Consider the following 23,171-nt stretch of genomic DNA (forward strand, 5'->3'; position numbering starts at 1 on the left):
CACCAGCATCGTTTGCTTCTTCGAGAGGCCGGCTCTTCGCAATCGGCTCGTACATGTAGGGAGTAACGCCGAACTCCTCAGAAAAACGCAGTCTCTCTAAATTTTCCATTACCGTCTCAGAAAAACAGCACCAAAACCTGGCACCGCGCTTCATGTGTAGCGGCAGCGGTCGGCAGCGGCAGAGTTGACGTCACGAGGCGCACCGACCAATCACAGGCGAAAACGAGACGCCTGAGCTGGGCGTGTCCGCTGCTGCACTTTTCGTCGAAATAAAATATATTTGCGCTTTCTTTCGCTCAATTTCGATACGATATTCGAATTCGGAGGGTTGAAAACCATTATGTACAGATGTTCACTCATTTTTTCTGGAAAACCTTTCAGCTTCCCTTTAAGCAACCCTGCAATGAGATTAGACCACGTAAGCAGTTGAGTTGCTCACTTTTATGACAGAAGCGTGGCACGCCCTGGACAACTACAATGACTACGTGGCCACCACGATTAAAATGAGGCTGCCCGAACCTATATGTTGTCAAAGCATGACTAAAATATACACGCAGGATCTCCTCTGGGAGTTGTCTAAGTAAGCGTAAGCACTGTGCCACTTGCTCATCTCCACGCAGCCCGTTGTCATTATCAATGTTGTGAAACCTGATCAGACCAGTATAAACGACAGTACTGCGGCGAAGCAAACTGCTGCGGACGACGGCACAAGGTGAATTGATGACGCAAGCAAACTTCTGCAGGCGGCGGCGTCTGGCGCACTGATGACATTCGGATCATTATAAGCCGTTGTCGCTCTTTAGTGCTTTATCCATCCGCATCGAAGCATTATGAACGGTGATCAACCATACTCCGGCGGTGGCTGCGTACGGAGCAGACGCGCAGGCCCTCTCTTGAAGGCAATCTGCGATAGGGACAGCGTGCGCCGAGTGCTGATAGCTTTGTGTGGGCTGTGTTCTCGCCGCTTAGTTCGTGTTGAAGCGAGATGCAGCACGAAGGTCAATTCGCTCGCTGCTGCGGGTCCTATCTTGAAGACGATCGTTTTACGTGATGGACGGATGGACGTACGGATGGACGGATTTGTTTCCTCGTTGGGTAGGCATAGAAATGCTTACGCATTTAATCTTCGACACTACATACAGATGGGTCTCCTTGTCGTGTATTTTAAATCCTTACTATAATGGCTTGACTACAATCATTGGCGTATCATGCATCGTTAGTTGTACATTAACATTGACGCTAAAGTACCGTAATATCCTTAGCCATCGCTTATCCACGATATATCAGCGACTCCATTTCTGGGAAAATCTGTTTGAATATATACATCTAAAGATCATGCAAATCAGAAAAGGAATAAAAAGGAACACTGTCTCAAGGGTCTTCCGTGCTCTGTAGGGGAACTTGCACGGACTGAAGTGGCCCTTTATTTCTGCTGGCCCATGTTTCCCGCGATTGAAGAGAGAAAGAAAACATCTTTAGTGAGCCTAAACATGGCTTGATTCGCACGAGTGGTTTCCTATTCGCTGACATACATGCGCGGTCTTGGCTGCGACCGCCTTCTCAACGAACATAATCTAGTCCGAGAAGCGGGAGCTAGACAGCAGCGTCTCCGACTGCTCTTGGGGGGCAGGTAGAGAGTAGAGGAAGCAAGGCTGGAATTTGATTGCAATCTATAACAATGTGCCGGAGTGTTCTCAGCTCTTCGCAGTGTTTACACTGTTCGTCATAATGAGCAGGGAACATGAGATGGGGCCTCGTTGGGTGCGGGAACATCTTGGTTTGCAGCAACCTGAATGTTGTCTCTTGCGTCTTCGTGAGCTGTGGATTCGGCGGTGGGAGTGTTCTGCGGTTGAGTCTGTAGTTTTGAGTGATTTATTGGTATGTTGTCAGTCTAGTGAGCTCTTCTGTGTCCTCCAAGGCCTGGTCGATAAGTTCTTGGGCCTTGGAGTGAGCGAGTTTTTTGCCCGCTAGGGAGGCGTGAGCCAGCGACATGGAAACACAGGCTTACAGCAAACATTTTACGAAGCATATGTCGGTTGCTGCTCACTTTCGGTAAATGTCCACCTTTAAATTTTTGTTCACTTTATATAAATGATTTGCCTTCTTCCCACTCTACTTCTTAACGGCAAATTCCGGTGGCTAGGAAGGCTGGCGACAACTCAGTATGTCACAGTAATATTGCTCGTTCGTGTCGGGGAAAAAAATATGCTGTTGCACAACATAAGGTGTCGTCACTGTACCTTGTTTCCGTGCATGAAGCAGCCAGTAGGAAGTTCACTTCGTCCCAAACACGATTGCTATAAACTATTGCAGCCTGCCATTGCAAATTCCTTCTCCGATATCGACGCAGCGGAAGCTAGAGAACCGCTTTGTTACGCGTCGCCATTCAGGCCTCTTTTGAGCACACTTCGCCTAGTGTGCCCCGGCAACAAATCACGCTGCATTTAGAAGCCACGGCAGCGACGCAAGCGCGCACTGCTGAGGACGAGTTGGCTGACGCAAGGATAGAGTTCGCCGCCTATTGCAGTGTGCATGCACCATATTTCATACAGTGTGCGGCCACATCCTTTCCTGTATAGTGCGCAATTTACGGGGTGCAGACCTGGAAACCTCACACCGCTGTTGATCAAACTGAGCGCGCGGAGAACACTACACCGCTGCTCGTGCTTTTTGTAAGCTTCCACTCGGAAGTGCGTCAGCCAGGGCAGGGCCCACCGCAGGCCGTCACGGCGCGCCCTTCGGACCAAAGTTTACGCGACGAGCCGCGTGCTGAAGCGGAGGCTGCGCAGCGGTGCCCGTGTGTGCATTTTTCGCATGACGTGCGCAAAAGCGCCAGAGAGACAGCAGGGCCGCTGGAACCGCCGGTGCTGACGCGCTGAGTGAACGGAATCGCGCGGCACGGCGTTTCCCGCACCGCGACGTGCGATTCAGTGCTCGAGCGCCCTCGAACTTTTTTGCCTTGCATTGGGTTCTGACGCGCGTCGCGTTCAAAAGGCTTCGAGGCGACCACTGGCAGCTGTTTGTGATCGCTTGGCTCTGTGAAACGGAAACACGCTCGCGAGTCGTCACGTATTTGCTTACTCGGCAAACAGTGCCTCTGAGATGTTACTCCTGATCTTTGTGCTACTTCTTCCAGTGTTCCTGCTTACCACCAACTCGCCACACATTCCGACTGCTTCAAGCTTCTCGAATCCCCAGCCAAAAAGGGTCAGATGCTGTGAGTATTACACTTCCTGGCTCTATTTTTCCCTCGTGTGGCGTTTTATGAAAAAGCTGTGTGCTCTCTCTCCACTTACGTAATGATTTGAAGACTAAAACTGTCGTTTGAGCGTTTGCAGTGGAATGATAACCTGTGCGCGAGATAAGCAATGTGTTTCAATAGTTTATTTAATGTCATTTGGTAAGCCCTCGTGTAAATGCTCTGTTCCAAAGACGTGAGCCAATAGACTTGCGTCCTAAGCTCTCGTTTTGTGGGTTCTTTGTCAATAAACACGAACAAGGGTGACATCTCCATGATGCTATCTCACATTCCTTTAATTATTAGAGATGTTCACCCAGAGTATTGCACCCTGTGTAATGCCGTAATCACTTAAATGTCATCTCGTATATATGAGTGGTATCTTTGATGATGACATGTGAGAAAAGTGGTGCGGACAAATCAAAGGATCTAGTGTGCGTGCCGGCTGAGTTTCCGAGGGATAAGCTTGACTTCTGTAGCCCACTCTATACTATGTACAAGCCACACCATCATTAGGACAAAAAGTTGAAGTAAAGGACTATAAAAGGTGTGTTCAGCTTTTAGTTCAGCTTGTATTGGAACATCATGCTTAAGCTTTTGGCAGTGCCACCCATCGCGGTAGTTCAATGGTTCTGGCGTAGCGCTCCTATGTACGAGGGCGGGGGATTTCATCAAAGCCACGGCAGCCGCATTTCGATGATGCCGAAATGCAAAAACGTCCATGTACCATGCATTGGGTGCACTTGAAAAAACCCCAGGTGGCCAAAATTAATATGGAATCGCCCACTACGGCGTGGCCCGTAATCATAACCTTGTTTCGGCACGTAAAACCCCAGAATTCAACTAATATATAATTAACGGTGCTGCCATACGACACCGCTTAGAAATGTCTTCAAGTTCTGGTCTTCGTTACTGTGAAATTTTTTTATATAAATAAGATTCATTCATAAGAAGCGTCAGTGATCATTACTTATGTTTGTTTATATATCGCGTTTAATGTGTGGGTGTATTTATCTTGAATTCTGTTCTCGAATATTGAAGATAACCAGATTACGATGTCACACGAGCATCAGGAAAAAAATGTGGAGAAGGGCTTTGCATCGATATTTTTGTTACTTGTCTTGTACATTAGCTCGTTCAAGGGATGCATATTTTCGCAGTAGAAAAGATTACTAAGCACAATGTGCGTTCATATTGTCAGGAGCAGGCACTTCTTCGCAAACAAAAAAATTGGAGAACTTCAATTACACATCAAAAATCATAATTTCGCCGTAAGGGCGAAGCAATAAATGCGATAGCAACATGTTACAATATTACACGAAGTCTAAAACTCGTAGCCGTATGGCAGTATGAATTGAAGTAAACGTAAGCTAAGTAAGAACGACCTGTTATGTGCCAGTAGTCCTCCTTTTGAATCTGTTCATCGGACAATCTTTTGATGTTTGTTAATTCAATTCAAGACCTTCCTTAGCGATCTTACTAGCACTTTTCCGCATCTGGTATGTTTCAAACCTCTTTCCTGAGCCGATGCCGGAGGTATAGTGCAATGCCACGCAAATAAAATTCCATCATCTCCAGGTTTGAGCTCTGGGGCGCTATAACGTAAAACAATTCCAAACTTTTCTATTCCAATTCTGCAATCAGCCCTCCACGATTGGTCAAAACATTTTGCACCCATCTCCCCTGCGCCTGTCTGTCACATGACGTCACGAAAACCGTATAAACGCCCCATCTGATAGGATATGTGCACACTGATTATGCGTACTTAGACCGGACGAAATAACAAAAATAATTCCTGATTCGACGCCTTTTTCGCCGTTAGCCATAAAGACATCGTTTGAACGATTCCTATTGGTCAACCGTTTTCAGGCTGCGCCCCCTTCGTTAGTCTGTATATCACGCGACGTCACCGCGAAAACTCAACCCCGTCAAAGTGGCGTGTACGCATTAAAGGCCTACTGATATGCCGAACAAAACTGAAATATTTTCTGAATAAACGGAGACTGCCGCGTTCCCAAAGGAATAGAAGATGGCTGTCCGCCAATCGCTGTAGCACTAACTGCTCGGAGTTGCCGGGGAGCATGGATTTATTGGCGCACAATCCAAAATTTTGAGTGGCAATATGACGTAATCGAGCCTTTTCGTCACGTATACTACATCACTCTGTCAACTCTTTGCTGAAGATCCGTTCGAGCGGCATTTTTAAACTTCCGTTGCACGCCGCCGCGATTTTCCACCAGCCAGAACAAGCTACGTAAGCGGAAGCGGACAAATCGCAGACGCCGGCACCGCCCTCCTTATCCGGTTATCTACTTTTACTATGCTGGCTCGACCCCATCGGAACTCTCTCCACTTGAGCGTGCTCCTCGCCTCTTCTCAGCCAGTTAGAAAAGCAAAATTGCTCAATGTAGGCAATGCCACGCTTTGAAAGCAAAAGGAAGTGACATCATACAAACGAGAAGCACGTTTGATTGGGCTTTTCAAATAACGCTTCGCGTTACAGCCCGTTGCTTGCGTCGATGGTTACGTAAATTTAACGTCGAGAGATTAGAATAGAATCAAAATAGATTGCAATAGCTTTACGTTATAGGGCCCCTGTTATTGTTTCGCACTTTTAATATTTAAGTCTGAGAAGATTTAAGAAAGAAGGCATGCGCTGTCGGTGTTTTGTTTAATAACATTTGTTTGTGGGCTGCCATTCTCAAAATTCTGTGGAATAATTTTGTCAAGAATGTAAGACATGGTATGCGCAACTTTAATGATAGAATGTTGTGGCAATATAACTCGGATATACTGCATGTCATACAGCGTGGCATGACAGGACATATAGCATACATAGAACGAAATATTCATAGATTTGCGCTGTCCACTAAAGCTGTAGACGTTTTAAAGTTCCTGTTAGCTTTATTTTGTTAAGTTCCAGCTTGTTAGATAATTTTGGTACAAATTTGTTTTATGTGAAAAGGAGTATCCAGCACCTCCTAAAGGCGCCAACATCGCCTCAATAACATGTAGCAAAAAATGAAAAAAAAGTGTCACATGATTAGCGCTGTTATCAGCTCCTTAATCTCTTCTCCGGGTTTTCCTGCAAACATGTGACTTGAAGGAGTGCCCTTCGGAGCTATTGATTTGTGAGCTTTTAATAAAGTATTTCAGTTACGTGTAGTGCTGCTGTCTGTCCTGTTCCTACTATAGTTTGCTTGGAACTTCATACTCCATGATCAATATAAATTATTCGTACGCAATGAGGACGTGAATAGGAAAGTTATCGTTTCGCAACTAGAATACCGGTTTTCAGCTCAATCTGGCTGCGTATCGCCGCGCTTATTTGCATGAGTGCTCTACCTATAGGAGTTGAAGCGCGTATGCGGTGCCAGAAAATAAAGTGGATGCTATAAGAAAATGTGACAGTGCCAATTGTACTTTCACACGAACAAGGATTGGGGCAAGTTTCTTGTTGAGGGGACCCCAAAACGATTTCGATGTTATTGTACAGACGTACTGAGCCGTAGTCGCAGGTCATTCTAATACTTACGTGACACATTTAAGTGTTCCGTGTACAGCGTGAAAAACACGGGGAATGCGGGAGATGGAAAGTCAAGACGATGAGCAAAATGAGAACAAGGTGAAAGCAGGAGCCAACGTTTCGACAAGTGGACTTGTCTTCTTCAAGGCGTGTGATTATTATAATTACACGCATTATAATTACATGCCGGCTACAAATCGTGTAATTTGTTATAAAGCTTTAAACATGTGCGTCACTACTGATCGCAGCTGTGCCGCTCCCGTAATATTTCAGCTGCCCCTCCGCAATTGACGCGTTTGGGCCAACTGACGGTCAATTGGGCGAGCTATCCGACTGGCTACCTAGGTCGCGTCATCGATAATTTTTTCAGCTTTATGGTGAACAAATGTTTTTCGTGATAGTTGGAATGTTAGTTAATTTGTTTCTATAAAAAATGTAACAGAATGAGAATACACAACGACAAATTCGCCACTGCACTCAACCACTTCCGACACACAGGAAGTGTCGCCTGCTTGTATAAAACGTGCTCTGTGTTGACGCGAGCTGCGTGGTCACTGTTGGTCTCGAGCTTTCTTTTTGCGAACATCATGGCGCACCTTCCTTGCGTTGTAGGCTTGCAATGTAGCGATCAACGATGTGTCAAGCTGCGGCATCGTGTCCCTCTGCAAGGCAACAGATGAGCAGAGTGGCTGCAGCGCATCGAACTGCCGGTATCCGATCGGTGCCAGGCTCTATGTGTTTGCGGCCATCACTTCACACCAGATGGTTACTACTCCAATAGAGCGTTTAAACGTGTCCGGTATTCGGATAAACGCAAGCGCAAGCGGACTGGGTGTTTTACCGGATGAGCGGAGGCGCAGACGTGAAGGGCCTGTACGGTGTATCAACCATACAACAGACGCTATTCTACTTTGCTGCTGGTGTAAATTTTCGGCAGGAGCGCAGTTGCGAATACGTTGTCTTTTAAATGTTTAAAATGTTTTGCACTCGCTTACAGCAATAGTAGCCAGCTATGTGTTTAGCTGGTTAAGCTCTGCGCCAGCAGGTGGCTACACCATGCAGGCCGCTCAGGCCGCTCACGTTTACGCTAAAGCCCCTTCATCACAGCAGTAATAGTATGGAGGGCATTTATGCCTCCGCCAAAACGCCCAGCTCGCCTAGGGTTACTGGAATACCACGCATGATCGGCGCTGCGACAAAAGGCTCGAAACGCATGCTGCTTGGATAGCTATCACGGGGGATCGACGGCCAGACGCCTAGAGGAGCGGTTGGAGAGGCTTCGCGCTGGCTCCGTGGACAACCGGTAGTAGACTACACGACGTGACGTCATGACGCAGAACCAGTGAAGGCGAAGCTTAGCCCCGGTCACTCGGCGAACGCGTTGAGGAGGAAAAGCATGGATAGGGAGGAGGGTAACTTGTAATCGTCCGCAAATTTCTTAACTTGGGATGCTTCATTTAAATTGTGGCGCTAATGTTTTATTGTAGTTGTACCCTACGCGTCTACAAAATTTGTTCAAACCTTTTCAGGGATCCTTTAAAGAAACTCGCTTTCGAACACAAACTGTTCTCGACCAGAGCGTTCCGCAAGGCTCACAGACTAAACGCGGTTGTTCATAAGATTCAGTGGCTTATTGCTCTAAAGTCATCGGCTACTTTATAGAACACGTCACGTCATCACTTCGCTGCAATTTTCAGCAATGTCTCAATAAGCAATACCTATGAGGGATGGTTCGGGCCAATCCCCCCACTTTTCCGTTGTTTATGCCATTTCATTGTTCTTTGACAATATTACGCAACAGCTTTTCTTTTTTTCATTCTTGCCTGACGGGCCTCGCTGGCAGCGGCATATCCACTTCAAGAACAAGAAATAGGCTTGAGGTTATGATATAGTTGGCAGTGAATTGGTAAATGTCGGAATATCAAGGTTTAATAAAATTTTGCACATTTCACTGTTGAGAGTATCTTCAGACCAGGTGAAAGCTTGATCAGTTTCTTTGAACGAGCCATGGGTCACATCATGGAAGAGTGAAGTCTATCACGAACTAGAAAGTAAGGTGTGTAGGGTAATTCATTTGCCCCAAGGAAATGTACATGCTACTAATGAACATCAGTGGTTGCAGTCCTCAGTATCACGTCTCAGTCCAGGATATATGTGGTACGCTACATGCAGTCATTGCTTTCCCTGTCGTGTGCTTCTTCAGAATGCGGGTGGGGGTTAGGAAGTTGGCGCACAATAAAGTGACGCTCATTTGTTGCCCAGAAATGTACCAAACTGAAAGAGTATTATTGCAGCGGTGCACATCTAGTGTCGCCAATTTAGTGTGCAAGAATATTTTGTCAGTGCGTTTAGGTTGGCCGGCTCATTCTGCCTTGACTAAAACCTCACTTTTCGCGGCACATGCGTAGGTGCCTAATGTCATCTCCACCAGTAGGGAATGCCCTCCTTAGTGGTATTCGTGGGGTGTGCACTTTCAGGCGAACATACGGGCACAACGTTCCGTACCCATTCAAAAAACAAAACAGATATGCGTGTCGCCAGAATCATTGCTGTTCGGGGGCCGCATTTGCGCAGACTACTTCAAGACGCGGCCGGTGCGTACCTACTGCCACGTCCTGGGCCTGACGGGCGTCATCACGGCGCAAGCGGCCCAGAACGAATGCCGGGCCATATCCATGGACATCATCAGCATGAATACCACGCCCATGCACCGGCTCTGCACTCTGATGAAGCTCTTCGGTCTCGAGGAGCACAAGCTCTGGCTAGCCGACGTGTAAGTATAATGCGGAGCCCCGAAGTGGTGAGCGAGAAAATGCGCAGCACGCAATGGAACTTTTGCAGCGTGCAGATTTGCATTTTTTTTTCAGGCCGGGAGAAGCTAGCGGCAGAGCTCAGCAGTTAGTACACCTTGCCAAACCGCACATTCTGCATTAAATAAACCTAACTTTTCCGCAGAATACGTCATCGCAGCCTTGATAACGTTTCTTTGTTGTTGTTATTATTATTATTATTATTATTATTATTATTATTATTATTATTATTATTATTATTATTATTATTATTATATGGACTTGCAATGTTTTTCTAAGTCAATTGCTAATAGCGTGATGGGGTGAAATTTCCGGTTCCTTAGGACAACGTACATTTGTGCTATAAGAATGTAGCAGTTCCGTGAGCCCACGTTCCGAGACATACCGTACCTCAATTATCCTAAATAAGTAAGAAATGTGCTTTTCCGCATGGGCAGACGCCGTTCTTTAGGCCTCTATTTCTTACGAAGACGCTTGCTTGCGATGTTTATACTGTGGTTAGTGAATCAAAGGCATTGTGTAAGGGCTTTTGTTAGGAGAGTGATAGTAATATTGTGTGGCCTGCACTTTCGTCACTACTTCATTCAAGGCTGGTCTTGTTGCTGTGTCAGCTTTTCCCTCCTCATTATTCCTATAAGACTGTTCTGGACAGCTGCGAGGCACCAGTACGATGAAGTATACCTGTAAAGATTCATGAAATCGTGCAGAATCATTTATGTTTGCAAGTGAATTATTCTATGCGCATATATAATTTCTTAGCTGCGTTTGTGACCAGCACGTACCCACAACAGTCAGTCGTTCGTTTAACAAGGAGGAACGCATTATCGAGTGCAGGGAAGTAAATGTAATACTTGCGCACGATTCTTCTTGGGTCACAGCTGGATACTTCGCTACTGACGCTGCTCTCAGAGCCCGGAATCGCAATTCGCATAACGGGGATTGTGACTTTGCAATCACAGAAGCATAAGATTCGCAGCTATTCTGATTCCGCACAGCACAGTAGTTATTCATACGTATTGCCCCTGGCGAAACGGGCAGAAAGACTGCCGCAAGTTAATAAAATGGGATTTTGACAAGAAATTATTCTTGGTATTTCTTTGACGTTCATGCTGTAGCGTATTTGTGAGTGTCACGCACCCACGCAGCTGCTTTTTTTTTTTCGGAGCATCCTGTAGAATAGACACGCGTGCCCTCCGCTGCGTATGTCAGACTTCCCAGTCACACTGATCAGCAGGTCCGAATATTAGTAGCAGGAGACCGAAAAATGCTAACCTTGACGGGGGCATTTCCTGTAAACGAAAGCGTCTTTGTGCGGCTCCTTGCGGTTGCCGCCACGCTTCTGAGAGTGCGACAAATAATCAAAGCTAGACTAGAACTTAGCACCGCTAACTGTCTAAGTATGCAATGACATACCTTGAGTGTAATGATTGTGACCTCTCAACAGCAGCGTGCGCGTGCGACAGGCGCTGCCATGCACACTCTCACTTATTAAAGTGACGTTTATATATATATGGTATGTCTTACAAACCTGCGATTTGGCGCACGCTGTGACGCGCTTGCGTACGCTCAACACATCTCGAGTTTTCTGGTGCATACCTCCAAAGTCGGGATAGGCGGATTTCACCTCTGTTTTCCAGCACAGCAGCGTCATGTTCTGAGCATCGGGCCAGGATCACGTGCACGCTTCTCTCGTGCCAAAGTCACTCTTTAAAACGTGTGGCGAGTGCGCTTATCGCCCCTGCCCTCGTTACAGCTAGCGCGTTGAGACGCTGTGTTAGACTGCATCGCTTTCGGGGATGGGTCCATATTTTGATGGGAAAGCGTCGAGTGGCCCATTGAGTTAAAAAGTCGGCGGCCTCCGCAGCAGCAGCGAAACGACACCTAGAGTGCCACTAGCGGCCGAGCCGATGGCACGAGCGCGCCTCGACAGAGCAGAGTGGGCGAAAGGGGAGGCCTGCTTCTGCAGTAGCGCGCCAGGTGTTGCTTGAGGGGAGAGGGCATCGCCGTGACGCGCCGCCCGCTGGGCATCGCCGCGTCAGTGGCATGCGGCGTCGGCACCGACACCGCATGCCACCGCTGGCTACGTGCTGCTGCTGCTTGCTGGCTCGGGCAGCACGTACCGCTATGGTGCATTGCTCGCAGCGCAAAACTCGGACCCCACATGTGGGTATGCGCCACAACCACTCTACAGAACAACTCGAAGGACTGCTCGGCGGCATTCAATTGGACATTAATGCTTTCGCCTTCACAACTCATAAGAAGTACTTAGATGTCCTCGGTGTATCTTTTTTTGTGTGTGTGTGTGAGAAGGACAGCTACACAGTGGGTAATCTCCACCTATATTGCTATCGCATCAAAACAATGAATGAAGCTGTGGACGAGAAGACGACTCCTCGTACTCCGTGGTAGTTGACAGATGCCTCGCATTCGCTTATTTTACAAACGACGAGTAGTTTTGCTTCGAATGTGTATAGAAAGATTCACTGAATGAGATAGGCGACACACTGTGGCGATAAAATGTCAGAAAATTTGAATAATGAGTGTCATATGTTGAGCAAATGGTTTGAGATTGTGTGAATCTAATACCATGCTATGGACAGCCTAACTGTATTGCGCCGAGGCAGATGCCTAAAATATTTAGTGACAGGGAAAGCATGGGACTCCACTTTAATGTACACATATACCTTAGTCGTTTGCCATTTTCACTCCGCTCTTCCAAAATTTCTTTTCTGTCGTTAAGACTTCTGAATATCCATAATGTGTCGCTGTGAACTACGAACAGTTCTATCCGAAAAATTACACTGCCCTCCCTCGTTTTATTGTCACGTGTATGTCTTATTGTCTGTCTACGTGCTACCTCCCCTCCTAGTGTTGGGCTCCTTCGAGAATTAGCCAGCTTTAAATATGGCATAAACAAAATTGCGTGAGGCTGTTTGTCACACGTACAATAAGGCACCAGACGACTTTGTTTGCTAGCCCTGAAGTTAGTGCATCTTCTAATGGTGAAAAACAAGTGTTATGTCAACAGTGACGCGGTATTCAACATGGTCATGTCGCCACAATCGCTTCAGTTAACAATTTTTTTTATTGCTGCGAAATACAAAACAACGTTGCGATCTTAACAACGGAGGGCAACTCTGTCAATGGTAAAGTAACAAAGCCGTTGTCGCCTCATTTAAAGCAAGTAACATAATAAGCTCCCTTTCTATTATATAGTTGTTCAGTGGCTGTGACGTTTCACTACTGAGCTAGAGATGTAAGCGGTTGAAAACAAACATTGAAAATTTCGGGAAAAAATGTTTTTTTTTTCGTTTTCTTCAACGAGGATAAAATTGAAAAACAAAAACAAAGAATAGAGCTTTCCCGCAGAATTATTTTGTTGCGATGTGGCTCCTGTCAACGTATCTAGAAGTTTAGTCGAAAGAAGGAGTTTTGGTGTCTGCGAAGCACCTGCATCCATCAAAGTGGGGGCAAGGTCTTCGTTTCAACTAACCCTTGAGCCCTCTCGTCTGTCGCGAAATGTAGAGATTCCCCCTTCTTCTGTGGCATATGAAAAAAAAATCGTACTAATTTGAAAATGTGCACGAGAAGCTACGCAACAAGCTCCTAGGAGATCGAGCTCAAAAACTTTTTTAAAAGAGACTTGCCGTGGTTGCTCAGTGGCTATGGTGTTGGGCTGCTGAGCACGAGGTCGCAGTATCGAATCCCGGCCGCGGAGGCCGCATTTCGATGGAGGCGGAATGCGAAAACACTGGTGTACTTAGATTTAGGTACACGTTAAAGAACCCCAGGTGGTCGAATTTTCCGAAGTCCTGTACTACTGTTTGCCTCATAATCAGAATGTGGTTTTGGCACGCTAAACCCCATAATCTAATTTTCAAAAGCTTGTGTACGACCACTCGAAGCTTATGTCCGGAAGGCTTCGTCCATTGCACAGCCAAGCGTTGACGGGTCAAGCGGATAGGAATCGTACCCAGATTGATACAAATGTCGGTCTTGACGCTTTGATGTGAAATCCATACCTTGACGTGAAATCATGCTTAGATTTCGAACCCGGAAACTCTGCTGGGCCTTTTGTGATGCAATATTGTAACAATTATATTCTTTTCCGTGTTAGAGAAATAAATATGTCGGGTTTTTCGTAGCTTTGTGCGCAAAACTCTTTTTTCAATTTTTCGTATTTTTATGAAAAAAGCGTTAACAAAGAGTTTCTCTTGACGCCCCTCAAAATTTCACGAAATTTTACATCTCTATACTGAGCACAAGGTCGCGTGTTCAAACCTGGAAATTGCCCTTTCGGCTATATGTCGAACTTCAACACAGAGCATCAGCGTAACTCAATGCGCAACATCTTCAGGAAAGGATATTTTCCAAGGCCACCGAATTTCAATCTTCAGTTGGCAACATTAAGATGGTGCTACCGTTTATTAACGTGCGTACTTAAGGTACTTAGTCGTAACTTCTTTGCTGCGTTAAAACAGTGTTTTGGTCAGGATTCAAACATTGCTATAACGCAGCGGGAAGGTAAGAATACGCGCCCTTAATACGCATGCTATCAGAAGGGCGTATCCTCTCGAAGCTAACAACTGAAAGTTGTTAAATTTCTGGCTGCCTATTGAAATACACTTTTTTTTAATGCTGCCTACTAAGCTAGGCTGGCGCATTGAGGTGAGGTTAAGGTGCCACAAGGGCAATGTTCAAGATTCTTGGGAGTGGTTAACAGAAGGGAACAACGCTCGTTTTCTTGGTTTTGGGTGCACGGCAGACAAGGTGGTAAAAATTAACCGACTACGGCGTGCCTCATAATCATATCCTGGTTATGACTCATAAAATCCCAGATTTTGTAACTATCAAATAATTTTACGCCTGTTTTCGTCCCTGCTTGATGTTGCTACGCATATGCAGCGTATGGTGGTGCATTTTTTTGTACTTTTTTGTGCTTTACTTTGCAGATTGAACCAGTCTGAACCTTTAACATGGGACGAGTGCAACATTGAAGTGCTAGCCGCAAATGTAACAAAGGCGCCTTCGAATTGCACCATCTGCAACATAGCAGTCGTTTGTGATGGTAAGTCCTACTTCATGTATAAAGCAAAGGCACTTGAAACGATTAGAAAGCTGTTGAGAAAATGAGTGCGAAAATTTGCCTTTGTATTTTGAGCACGTTGAACGTGTGCTGACGCCTAAATTTAAGTAATGATGGCTTTGCATACCTGTCATACGCATGCGCAAATGCGCACACTCACAAAAGTATATTTTACCAATTTGACCTACCGGATAATAATGTAATGCTATAAAAGAAGTTAGCGTCAGTTCTTTGTAATGAAACCTTTGCTGCTCAAGAAAAATTAATCCCTGTATGTTAGTCGCTTTATCAGCAAAACCTACCCAGTAGTCTAGCATTTCTTATAGCAAGTACGTAGTAACTGTCAATTGTGAACACTGAGTCGACTGGCCAAATGCGTCATAAGTAAATCGCCGGCTAGACAGAAACTTTTCATCTGTTTCTGCCCTGTGGATTTCTTTAGGAATAATTTTATCTAGACACTTTTGCGTGCACACACGCACGTATGCACACACGTGGTGGCTGGGATAATATGATCCCGGCCATTCATATACAGGGTGTTTCAGCGAACCCTTTGAAAACAAGAATTTTTAATATCCTGTGGCAAGTAGCAAAATTCTAGTCCATGACCTAGTCTATTCGAAGAGGCGGGCATTACTTGCACATAAAATTGAATCACATAATCGACTAATTAACAAATATTCACTATTTAAATTTTTAACCAATTAACTCATGGCACATATTGCAATTTACACATTTTAGCGAGTGAGACTGCAAGGCATATCCACATGAAAAGCATTGTGTGGATGAAACCATTTACGAGATATGCGCCGTTAAACTTGCGGTAAAATTCACTGTCCTTCCACTTATTTTCTTAACAAAACGTCGTTTTATGCGTTGAAGCACAAAACTAACCAGAACGCCAATGCATTTCTCCGCAAAGTTCGGGAATTTATATCTCGAAACTGGTGTCATCCTGAGAATTCGTTCCCAGTGGATCCGCCTTGCGAACTCGCCGGCTAGAATTTGTGAATTGCAATATGTGCCATGTTGTAAGTAGATAAAAACTTGATTACTTAATTTGTATTAATTAGTCGATTTGCATTTCGATTTTTTCTGCAAGTGACGTCCGCCTCTTCGAGTAGACAAGCTGATGGACTAGAATTGCGTTATCTGCCACAGCAAATCTTAAAAAACATTGAAAGTGTTCGCTGAAACATCCGGTATGTACAACTGTGTACATATATCTACTGCTAAGTCATGAACTATTCAGCTCAAATGCGTACGCTTCAGTCGCATTTAGATGGGGGCGAAATGCAAGAACGCCAGTGTACCGCGCATTTGGTGCATGATAAAGAACCCCAGGTGGTCAAACTTTATCTGGAGTCCTCCACTACCGCATACCTCATAATCACATCATGGTATTGGCATTTAACACCACAGAATTTAATTTTACATACATACATACATACATACATACATACATACATACATACATACATACATACATACATACATACATACATACATACATACATACATACATACATACATACATACATACATACATACATACATACATACATACATACATACATACATACATACATACATACATACATACATACATACGCAGGCCGTCAGGATTTCTAAGCAATCAGGCCAAAAGGAACACGGCTAACCATGTAGGATCGAGCAAATATACCAGAAGCGATAAAACTAAAGCGCTCGATGTTGTGAGAACTCAAAAAATATTCGTGTGTACCAAGATTCGCTACACGTTCAAGAACCCCAAGAGAGAGAGAGGGGCGTCATAAGGGAGACGCAGGAGGGTTAACCAAGCTGAGCCCTGTAGGCTACCCGAAGTGGATAAAACAATTGCGGAGGTCCTTACTAATTTGTATTATATTGTGGAACACTCGATTTTCACGCATCGCCTGATATTTTTCTCCCCGCATGGCTCGCGTCTCCTGTAATGCAGCTTTGCCGCGTTGCCTTGCGCTGGAGTGATCGGTCTAGTTGCAGAATAGTACGAGAGATGGCGTGAGTGTTACGCTGACGCTTTAGCTCACGCTTTAGCTCACGCCATCTGGATTGGTGGAAGAAAAGTAGGGAAACGACCAAAAACGGAGACGTACAAAAACAAAGTTCCCAATAGGGGGTCAGAAAATTTGATTATGGTAATTCATCATGGGCTTTTCTTTTCTTTTTCTTTTTTGAACCTAGGTAGCACATTAGGCAGTATAATAGCAAGAACTTGGTGGCGCAACCCACCGCCTCGTTCCAAAGGGGACGCTGATAACATCCATCCATCCAACACGACACAGCGGCGGGTTTCTCGGTGCAAATGGGAGTAACCTGTTCCTCTTTGGCTTGGGATCGGCTAGCTGCCTGGACGTATCACGCACTCGCCGGCCGGTCACGGGACCGTCCTGCGAAAGGCGTAGGAGCAGGACACCGGAATGGACGAACACGGTCGTTCGCGTGACTGTACACTCGAACGATTAGGTGTTGGCGCCCAGCATAGAAACTAACGCGTATTCGCTCTCTATCCGGTTGCGGTGTGTGTGTGTGTGTGTGTGTGTGTGTGTGTGTGTGTGTGTGTGTGTGTGTGTGTGTGTGTGTGTGTGTGTGTGTGTGTGTTTGTGTGTGTGAGTGTGTGTGTTCTGCACCATTTTTGCACAACATGTTTAAATTTCGCGCACTAGGCACGCCGGTCGATCGCAGCGCCCAACTGGCGCCGTCATCGCAAAAGCATCCCTTGTTCTCCCATTGTTTTACTGTACGGATGAAACACTGCCCCATTCCAGGACACCATACTTAAGCTGAAAAAATCACTGCGGAACACCCATCGAGATACCATAGTTACTTAACACTTTGTAATTGAGTACCAGGTATAAAACTACTGGGTTGTGACATGAACGAGAAGAAAGGGGATTATCTGAGGGGCCCTATATTTATTAATCATATCATAAGAAGCCAACAAACAAAGACACCAAGGACAACACAGGAGAAATTAGTTGCACTTACTAATTGCGCGCGCGCGTGTGTGGTGTGTGCGCGTGTGCTCTACCTTCCCTCCCAAAACTGCACAATGGATTACGATGCACGCCGTAGTACAAAGCTCTGGATTAATTTTCAGCACCTGGGGTCCTTTAACGTGCATCCAATGCATGGTACACAAGCCTCTCCACTTCTACGTCTCCCATTGCCCCTATATTTTCGGCACGTTAAACCATATAAAATCAAGCAAACAAGCAATCAATGAAAAGTTGTGTTTCCATGCAACCATCTACAAACGTGCACAATGAATAAGAAACGATACCTGTACTTGTGAAATATTGCTCATAATAGAACTAAGCACGTTGACTATTACTACTTCGCAGTGAATCGTACGGAAACCTTCGCGGAGCCATGCATAATGTTGAAACAGGATATCTTATCATTTGCACAAGCGCGTAGAGCTGGTAATTGTAGTTTACTTTTGAAGCAAAAATCCATCCTGCAACTGCGTACCAAACCGCAAACAAGATGCTTTGTTCTTCAGCATACTGACTTTTATTAGTTTTCTGTCACATAGCTTGAACATGTACAATCATATCCGTACTGAGAGACTAAACTACGTTACGCTTCTATTACAGCTGGGTTCTACCATACGAGTGGATCAAATTGCGGTGAGTTGATGCAAATGTGTAACAGATGGCCTTAAAAGGAAGCTTTAGCTCGGGCCGAACTCCGACGCGGCCTATTCAAATACATGTAAAAGGCACAAACCTTTTCTGAGATAACCCTTGGACCGATTTTAGTGAAATTTGATGCATTTGAGAACGAAAGTTAAGTTCTAATGACTGTTGAAAGTGGAATATCGATTTAGGGCCTGAATGTTCTTACTTTTCAAAAATTCGGAAGCTTCATAAAAAAGAAGCACGAAGTTTACAAATTAATAGCTCTGAATCAAGAACCGATATCGTGGTTCTGTGAACGGCATCTATTAGATCATTCAAAGCGGACACATTCTGTATGTCAATTTATAACATACATGAATTCGTTACTTTGTGTACAAGGGGTCTGCAAAAGCTTTATTTTTACATTCCTAAATTATTTTAGATTTATGAATGACATCAATTTTGACCGCTTTAGATGTACTATTAGATGCAGTTCACAGAATTGTGGTATCTTTCATTGCTGAGTTACCAAGTTCTAACTTCATAGTTTCGTTTTCTGAAAACTTGCAATGTTGCCAATTTTTAATAAGACATTAACGACCTAAATTAAGAATTCGAAACTAACAGTCTCTAGAGTTTAATCTTTTCTTTTAAATGCAACAAACTTTGTCAAATTTGGTGTAGTCGTTGCCGAGAAAAACGAATTCTCCTTTTGCATGTACTTAGATAGGAGCACCCGAGCTAAAGCTTCCTCTTAAGGCAAATAAGGTATATGTATTTTTTTAACCCAGGGAAAAAAATTTGGTAGTTTCGCTTGAAGGGAGCGAAGCATTGACAACCATACGTCTTTCTGCTTGAATTCATCGTAGGGCCCGCGCAACGCCGAACGCAGGACAACTCCGGCTGGGTAGGAGGAACAATGCCCTGGCAGGTACCAGGCGTCTCACAATGCTGGCTTAAAAATGAACATCGCCAGTTGTGTTGCAGATGTCGCAGCTAGATGGGGCACGAGATAAGACCAAGGAGGTTGAATTGACGGGAAACTGTCGGTGTTAGTCAGCGCCCAATGAAATGTTAGAGAACGTTAGCTTGACGTTTACGGCTCAGACCAGTGCGTACACACAGCAGCCCAACAGGAACGCTAGTGTGTTCATAGTGTGAGAATTATTGAATTAATTCTTTTTTCTTAAGAAAAGGGAGGACCAAAGGTTGCTAGTGGGGGAGGAGGGGCATACGAAGGAGAGGTAGACACCGACTAAATCGCGCAAGCCAGGCCTCTAGCAACGCCAAAGGGGGCTATCACTACTAGATGATCGGGGTTATCGAGAATGTCGTTCCGTAAAGCTTCAGTATGGCAATGTAGAAAAATATTGCTGTCGTCTCGATAATTATTGAATATGGAACAGTGTAAAATTAGATGCTGCAAGTTGGCTTCGCATAGGGAGTGGCAGAAGGTGCATATTCGAGAGGCAGAGGCGTCAATGCCCTTACGGTCAGCCAACGTCGGCCATTTGTGAATTATGTCAGGGGTAGTGCTGCGTTGGCAAGTACTTTATTTGTGAATATTTTCTGGGATAGGCTGAGGGCGAGGTCCTTAAACATGTGTGGAGGAGTGAGATGTTTGAGTGTCTCCCTGTTAGCCTACTTGAGGAAGCGTCTGCATCCTACGTACATGACGTAGTGTGAGAGTACACAGCGCTCATGCTAGCGGTGGGAGACCCTTGCCCTGCTCCGCCACCGAGGCGAGTCGTAGCGTTGACGGTGCGTCGGCTTCACTTCATGTTTTATGCAGCCAAAGGTACTCCGCGTCTCTGGAGAGTCTCCAGCTCTGTGAGCACGTCCCACGCATGCGCCGTCGATTGGGAAGGCACAACTACGCCAACGCCAACTGGGACAGCGCGAACGCACCTCGCGTGGCCCCATAATTGCCCTATCGCAATAAAACTAAACTAGCACTATTATTTAAAGGTTACTTCCTATCTGTCTATTTAGCTCGCTGGTGGAGCAAAAGGGGTATAAACCATGTGTACCAGCTAACGTTAACATAGCTGTTTAGCGAAAAAGATATAGACAACATGGTGTAAGGTACAGTAATACCTATATGATAAGACAGCATTTTAAGTCCTTGCGGTGTCCTGTTTTAAGACCTCTTACGACCAAACACAGGAGGCCTTAAAATCATTTTGCACCATGCTTCTTTTTAAATCCTTTTTCTTTTCTTCTTTCAACAGCTTCGCTAACGTTAGCAGGGACACTTTGTTATTACGATATCATCGAGCGATGCTCAAGAGACGAGCCGAAGCGAGAACGACAAGAAGTTGGTCGGTGCCCTTGGCACGAGCGAGTGTCAGCCTGGCTGCCTGGCTCCAGTGTAAATAGCGTGTAAATAGCACCTTTTGTCTGTGTTTTTCCACACGTAACATTTCTGGCGGAGGTCAGCGATCCCCGTCCTCACCACGGAACTCCGAAGTGGTCGGCACACCGAGCTTGTCACCATGCCTCCCGGTGACGAGCCCGCCTCTGCAACGGCTTCAGCTTGTCCGGCTGCTCCAATCGTCACGGTTGCCCCACATCGTGACCTAGGTGTGTTCTCTGGCTTGAAGGGACAGGATGTCGACGACTGGATCAAGCTTTATGAACACGCCAGTGCCAATAACAGATGGGACCCAACAATTATGCTCGCCAATGTCATCTTTTATCTCGGCGGCGCCCCACGCGTGTGGCACCAAACGCATGATGACGAAATAACCAGTTGGGACAGTTTCAAAGAAAAGCTACGGGAACTGTTCGGCGACCCCATTGGGCGCAAGGCTACCGCGAGAAAGGCTCTTGCGTCTCGTGTTCAGTCATCTACAGAGCCATACGTTTCGTACATCCTCGACGTCTTGTCTCTATGCCGTAAAGCTGACGATAATATGTCCGAAGCAGATAAAGTGGCACATGTGCTAAAAGGCATCGCCGACGACGCTTTCAATTTTCTTGTTTTCGGCAACGTCTCGAGTATCGACGCCATTATAGAAGAATGCCGTCGCCTTGAACAGGCTAAGAGCCACCGTATCTCACACCACATTGCGCGGCTACCCAACACTGCTGCTACGTCGACATGTGAGGGTCGACCGCGTCAGACCACCACCTGTGACGACGTCACCCGTATCGTACGCCGCGAACTCGAGGCCGCCTGTTCGCCAGCCTTCTCCACGATGCCTCCCGATCCGCCAGCAACCACCATTGCGATGATTTAGGCTGTCGTCAGACAGGAATTTGAAAACATGGGTCTGAACACCGTGTGTTCTACGTCTCGACCCAGCATTCCTCAGTTATCTAGCGGCCCTCCTCGACCCCGGCAGTCCTTTACTGCCCCATCTCGCCGCAACTCGTCCGAATGGCGTACCCTGATGACAAGCCGATCTGCTTCCACTGCTGTCGCATCGGCCACGTCGCCCGTCACTGCCGCAACCGATGGCCACCACCTCCTCGGACTTACGCCGCCACTTATTCCCGCGCCTTTGGACCTTCTGTACCCTATGCCACCCGCCATGAACCCACTACCGCTGATGCCCCTGCTCCGAACCTTCGCTACAGCCGCTCGCCCTCACCTCGACGCCTCCAGTCTCGTTCGCCCCAACCACGCCGCTTCTCTTCGCCGCCTATCGCCTCTCGGACCCAGCCGGAAAACTGGGCACTGCAGCTTCTGGAGGTGAAGCTGCGTTGTCGACCCTGCCCTCAAATCCTGTGCTCACATTACCTACTAACCGAAACCTTCTTGACGTTGACGGCTATCCTGTCACGGCACTCATCGATACAGGAGCACATCTTTCTATTATGAGTGCTGCCTTCCGACGATGACTGAAGAAGCTCCTCACCCCAGCGTCGGCACGCGTCGTCCGCGTTGCGGATGGCGGTACTGTGCCTATCATCGGCATGTGTACGGCATGTGTCAGCATCGCCGGCCGCCACACTCCTGTCCTCTTCACCGTAATTGCTCATTGTCCCCACAACCTCATTCTCGGCCTCGATTTTCTCTCCGCCCATTCTGCTCTTACTGACTGCTCTTCCAGTACCCTTCGCCTTGAGTTGCCGATGCTCGCAGAACCTTCTGATGCACCCCACTGCCGCTTACGCTCCACCGGCTTTCTTCGCCTGCCGCCAAAGTCCATTGCCTACATTGAACTGTTGTCTTTGCCACCAGTTCCTGATGGCGAGTACCTCGTCACACCTCTGCCCGACATACCAATACAGTATGACGTCACCGTGCCTCACGGTACACTTACTATTGCTGCGAACCACACTTGAATGCCTGTCTGTAACTTTGGATTGGCAAAGTAAATTCTACCGCAAAGTATTTGCCTTGCCACCATTGATTGTCTCGGCGACCAATACGTGGCAGCGTTATCGACCGATGGTTCTCGCGAGCTTAGCATGCCCCTCGCGCCAGCCTCGGGCGTCGATCCCAACATAAAGAATATGGTTGCGACGGACCTGTCCTCTACGCGGGCTGAAGGCCTTTGCGAAGTATTATCATCCTACCGCGATATTTTAGACTTCGACGATCGCCCTTTAGGTCAGACGCTCGCGGTCAAGCATCGCATTCTTACTGGCGATGCTGCGCCTATTCACCGACGACCGTATCGAGTTTCTCTGGCGGAACGCCGAGTAATTCAAGATGAAGTGAACAAAATGCTCGATAAAAACATCATTGAGCCTTCATCGAGTCCCCGGGCGTCACCTGTGGTGTTGGTTAAGAAGAAGGATGGCACGTGGCGCTTCTGTGTAGACTACCGCCATCTGAACAACATTACTAAGAAGGACGTCTACCCGCTCCTACGTATAGACGACGCCCTTGACTGCCTGCATGGTTCCAGCCATT

At 46.4% G+C, this 23,171-nt stretch overlaps 1 protein-coding gene across 3 annotated transcripts in view; it reads left to right on the forward strand.

The window, feature by feature from the left end:
* The window catches only part of LOC142572637 (uncharacterized), a 120,151-nt gene that overhangs the window by 26,708 nt on the left and 70,272 nt on the right, over positions 1 to 23,171 (forward strand). For all 3 annotated transcript variants that reach the window (XM_075681890.1, XM_075681892.1, XM_075681891.1), the window contains exons 2-5: positions 3,137 to 3,217; positions 9,339 to 9,537; positions 14,527 to 14,642; positions 18,281 to 18,313. In XM_075681890.1, coding sequence (XP_075538005.1) covers positions 3,137 to 3,217; positions 9,339 to 9,537; positions 14,527 to 14,642; positions 18,281 to 18,313 — 429 coding nt within the window. The remainder of the gene's footprint in view (positions 1 to 3,136; positions 3,218 to 9,338; positions 9,538 to 14,526; positions 14,643 to 18,280; positions 18,314 to 23,171) is intronic.

This window comes from Dermacentor variabilis, chromosome 2 (genome assembly GCF_050947875.1).
Source record: "Dermacentor variabilis isolate Ectoservices chromosome 2, ASM5094787v1, whole genome shotgun sequence".
Lineage (NCBI taxonomy): Eukaryota > Metazoa > Arthropoda > Arachnida > Ixodida > Ixodidae > Dermacentor > Dermacentor variabilis.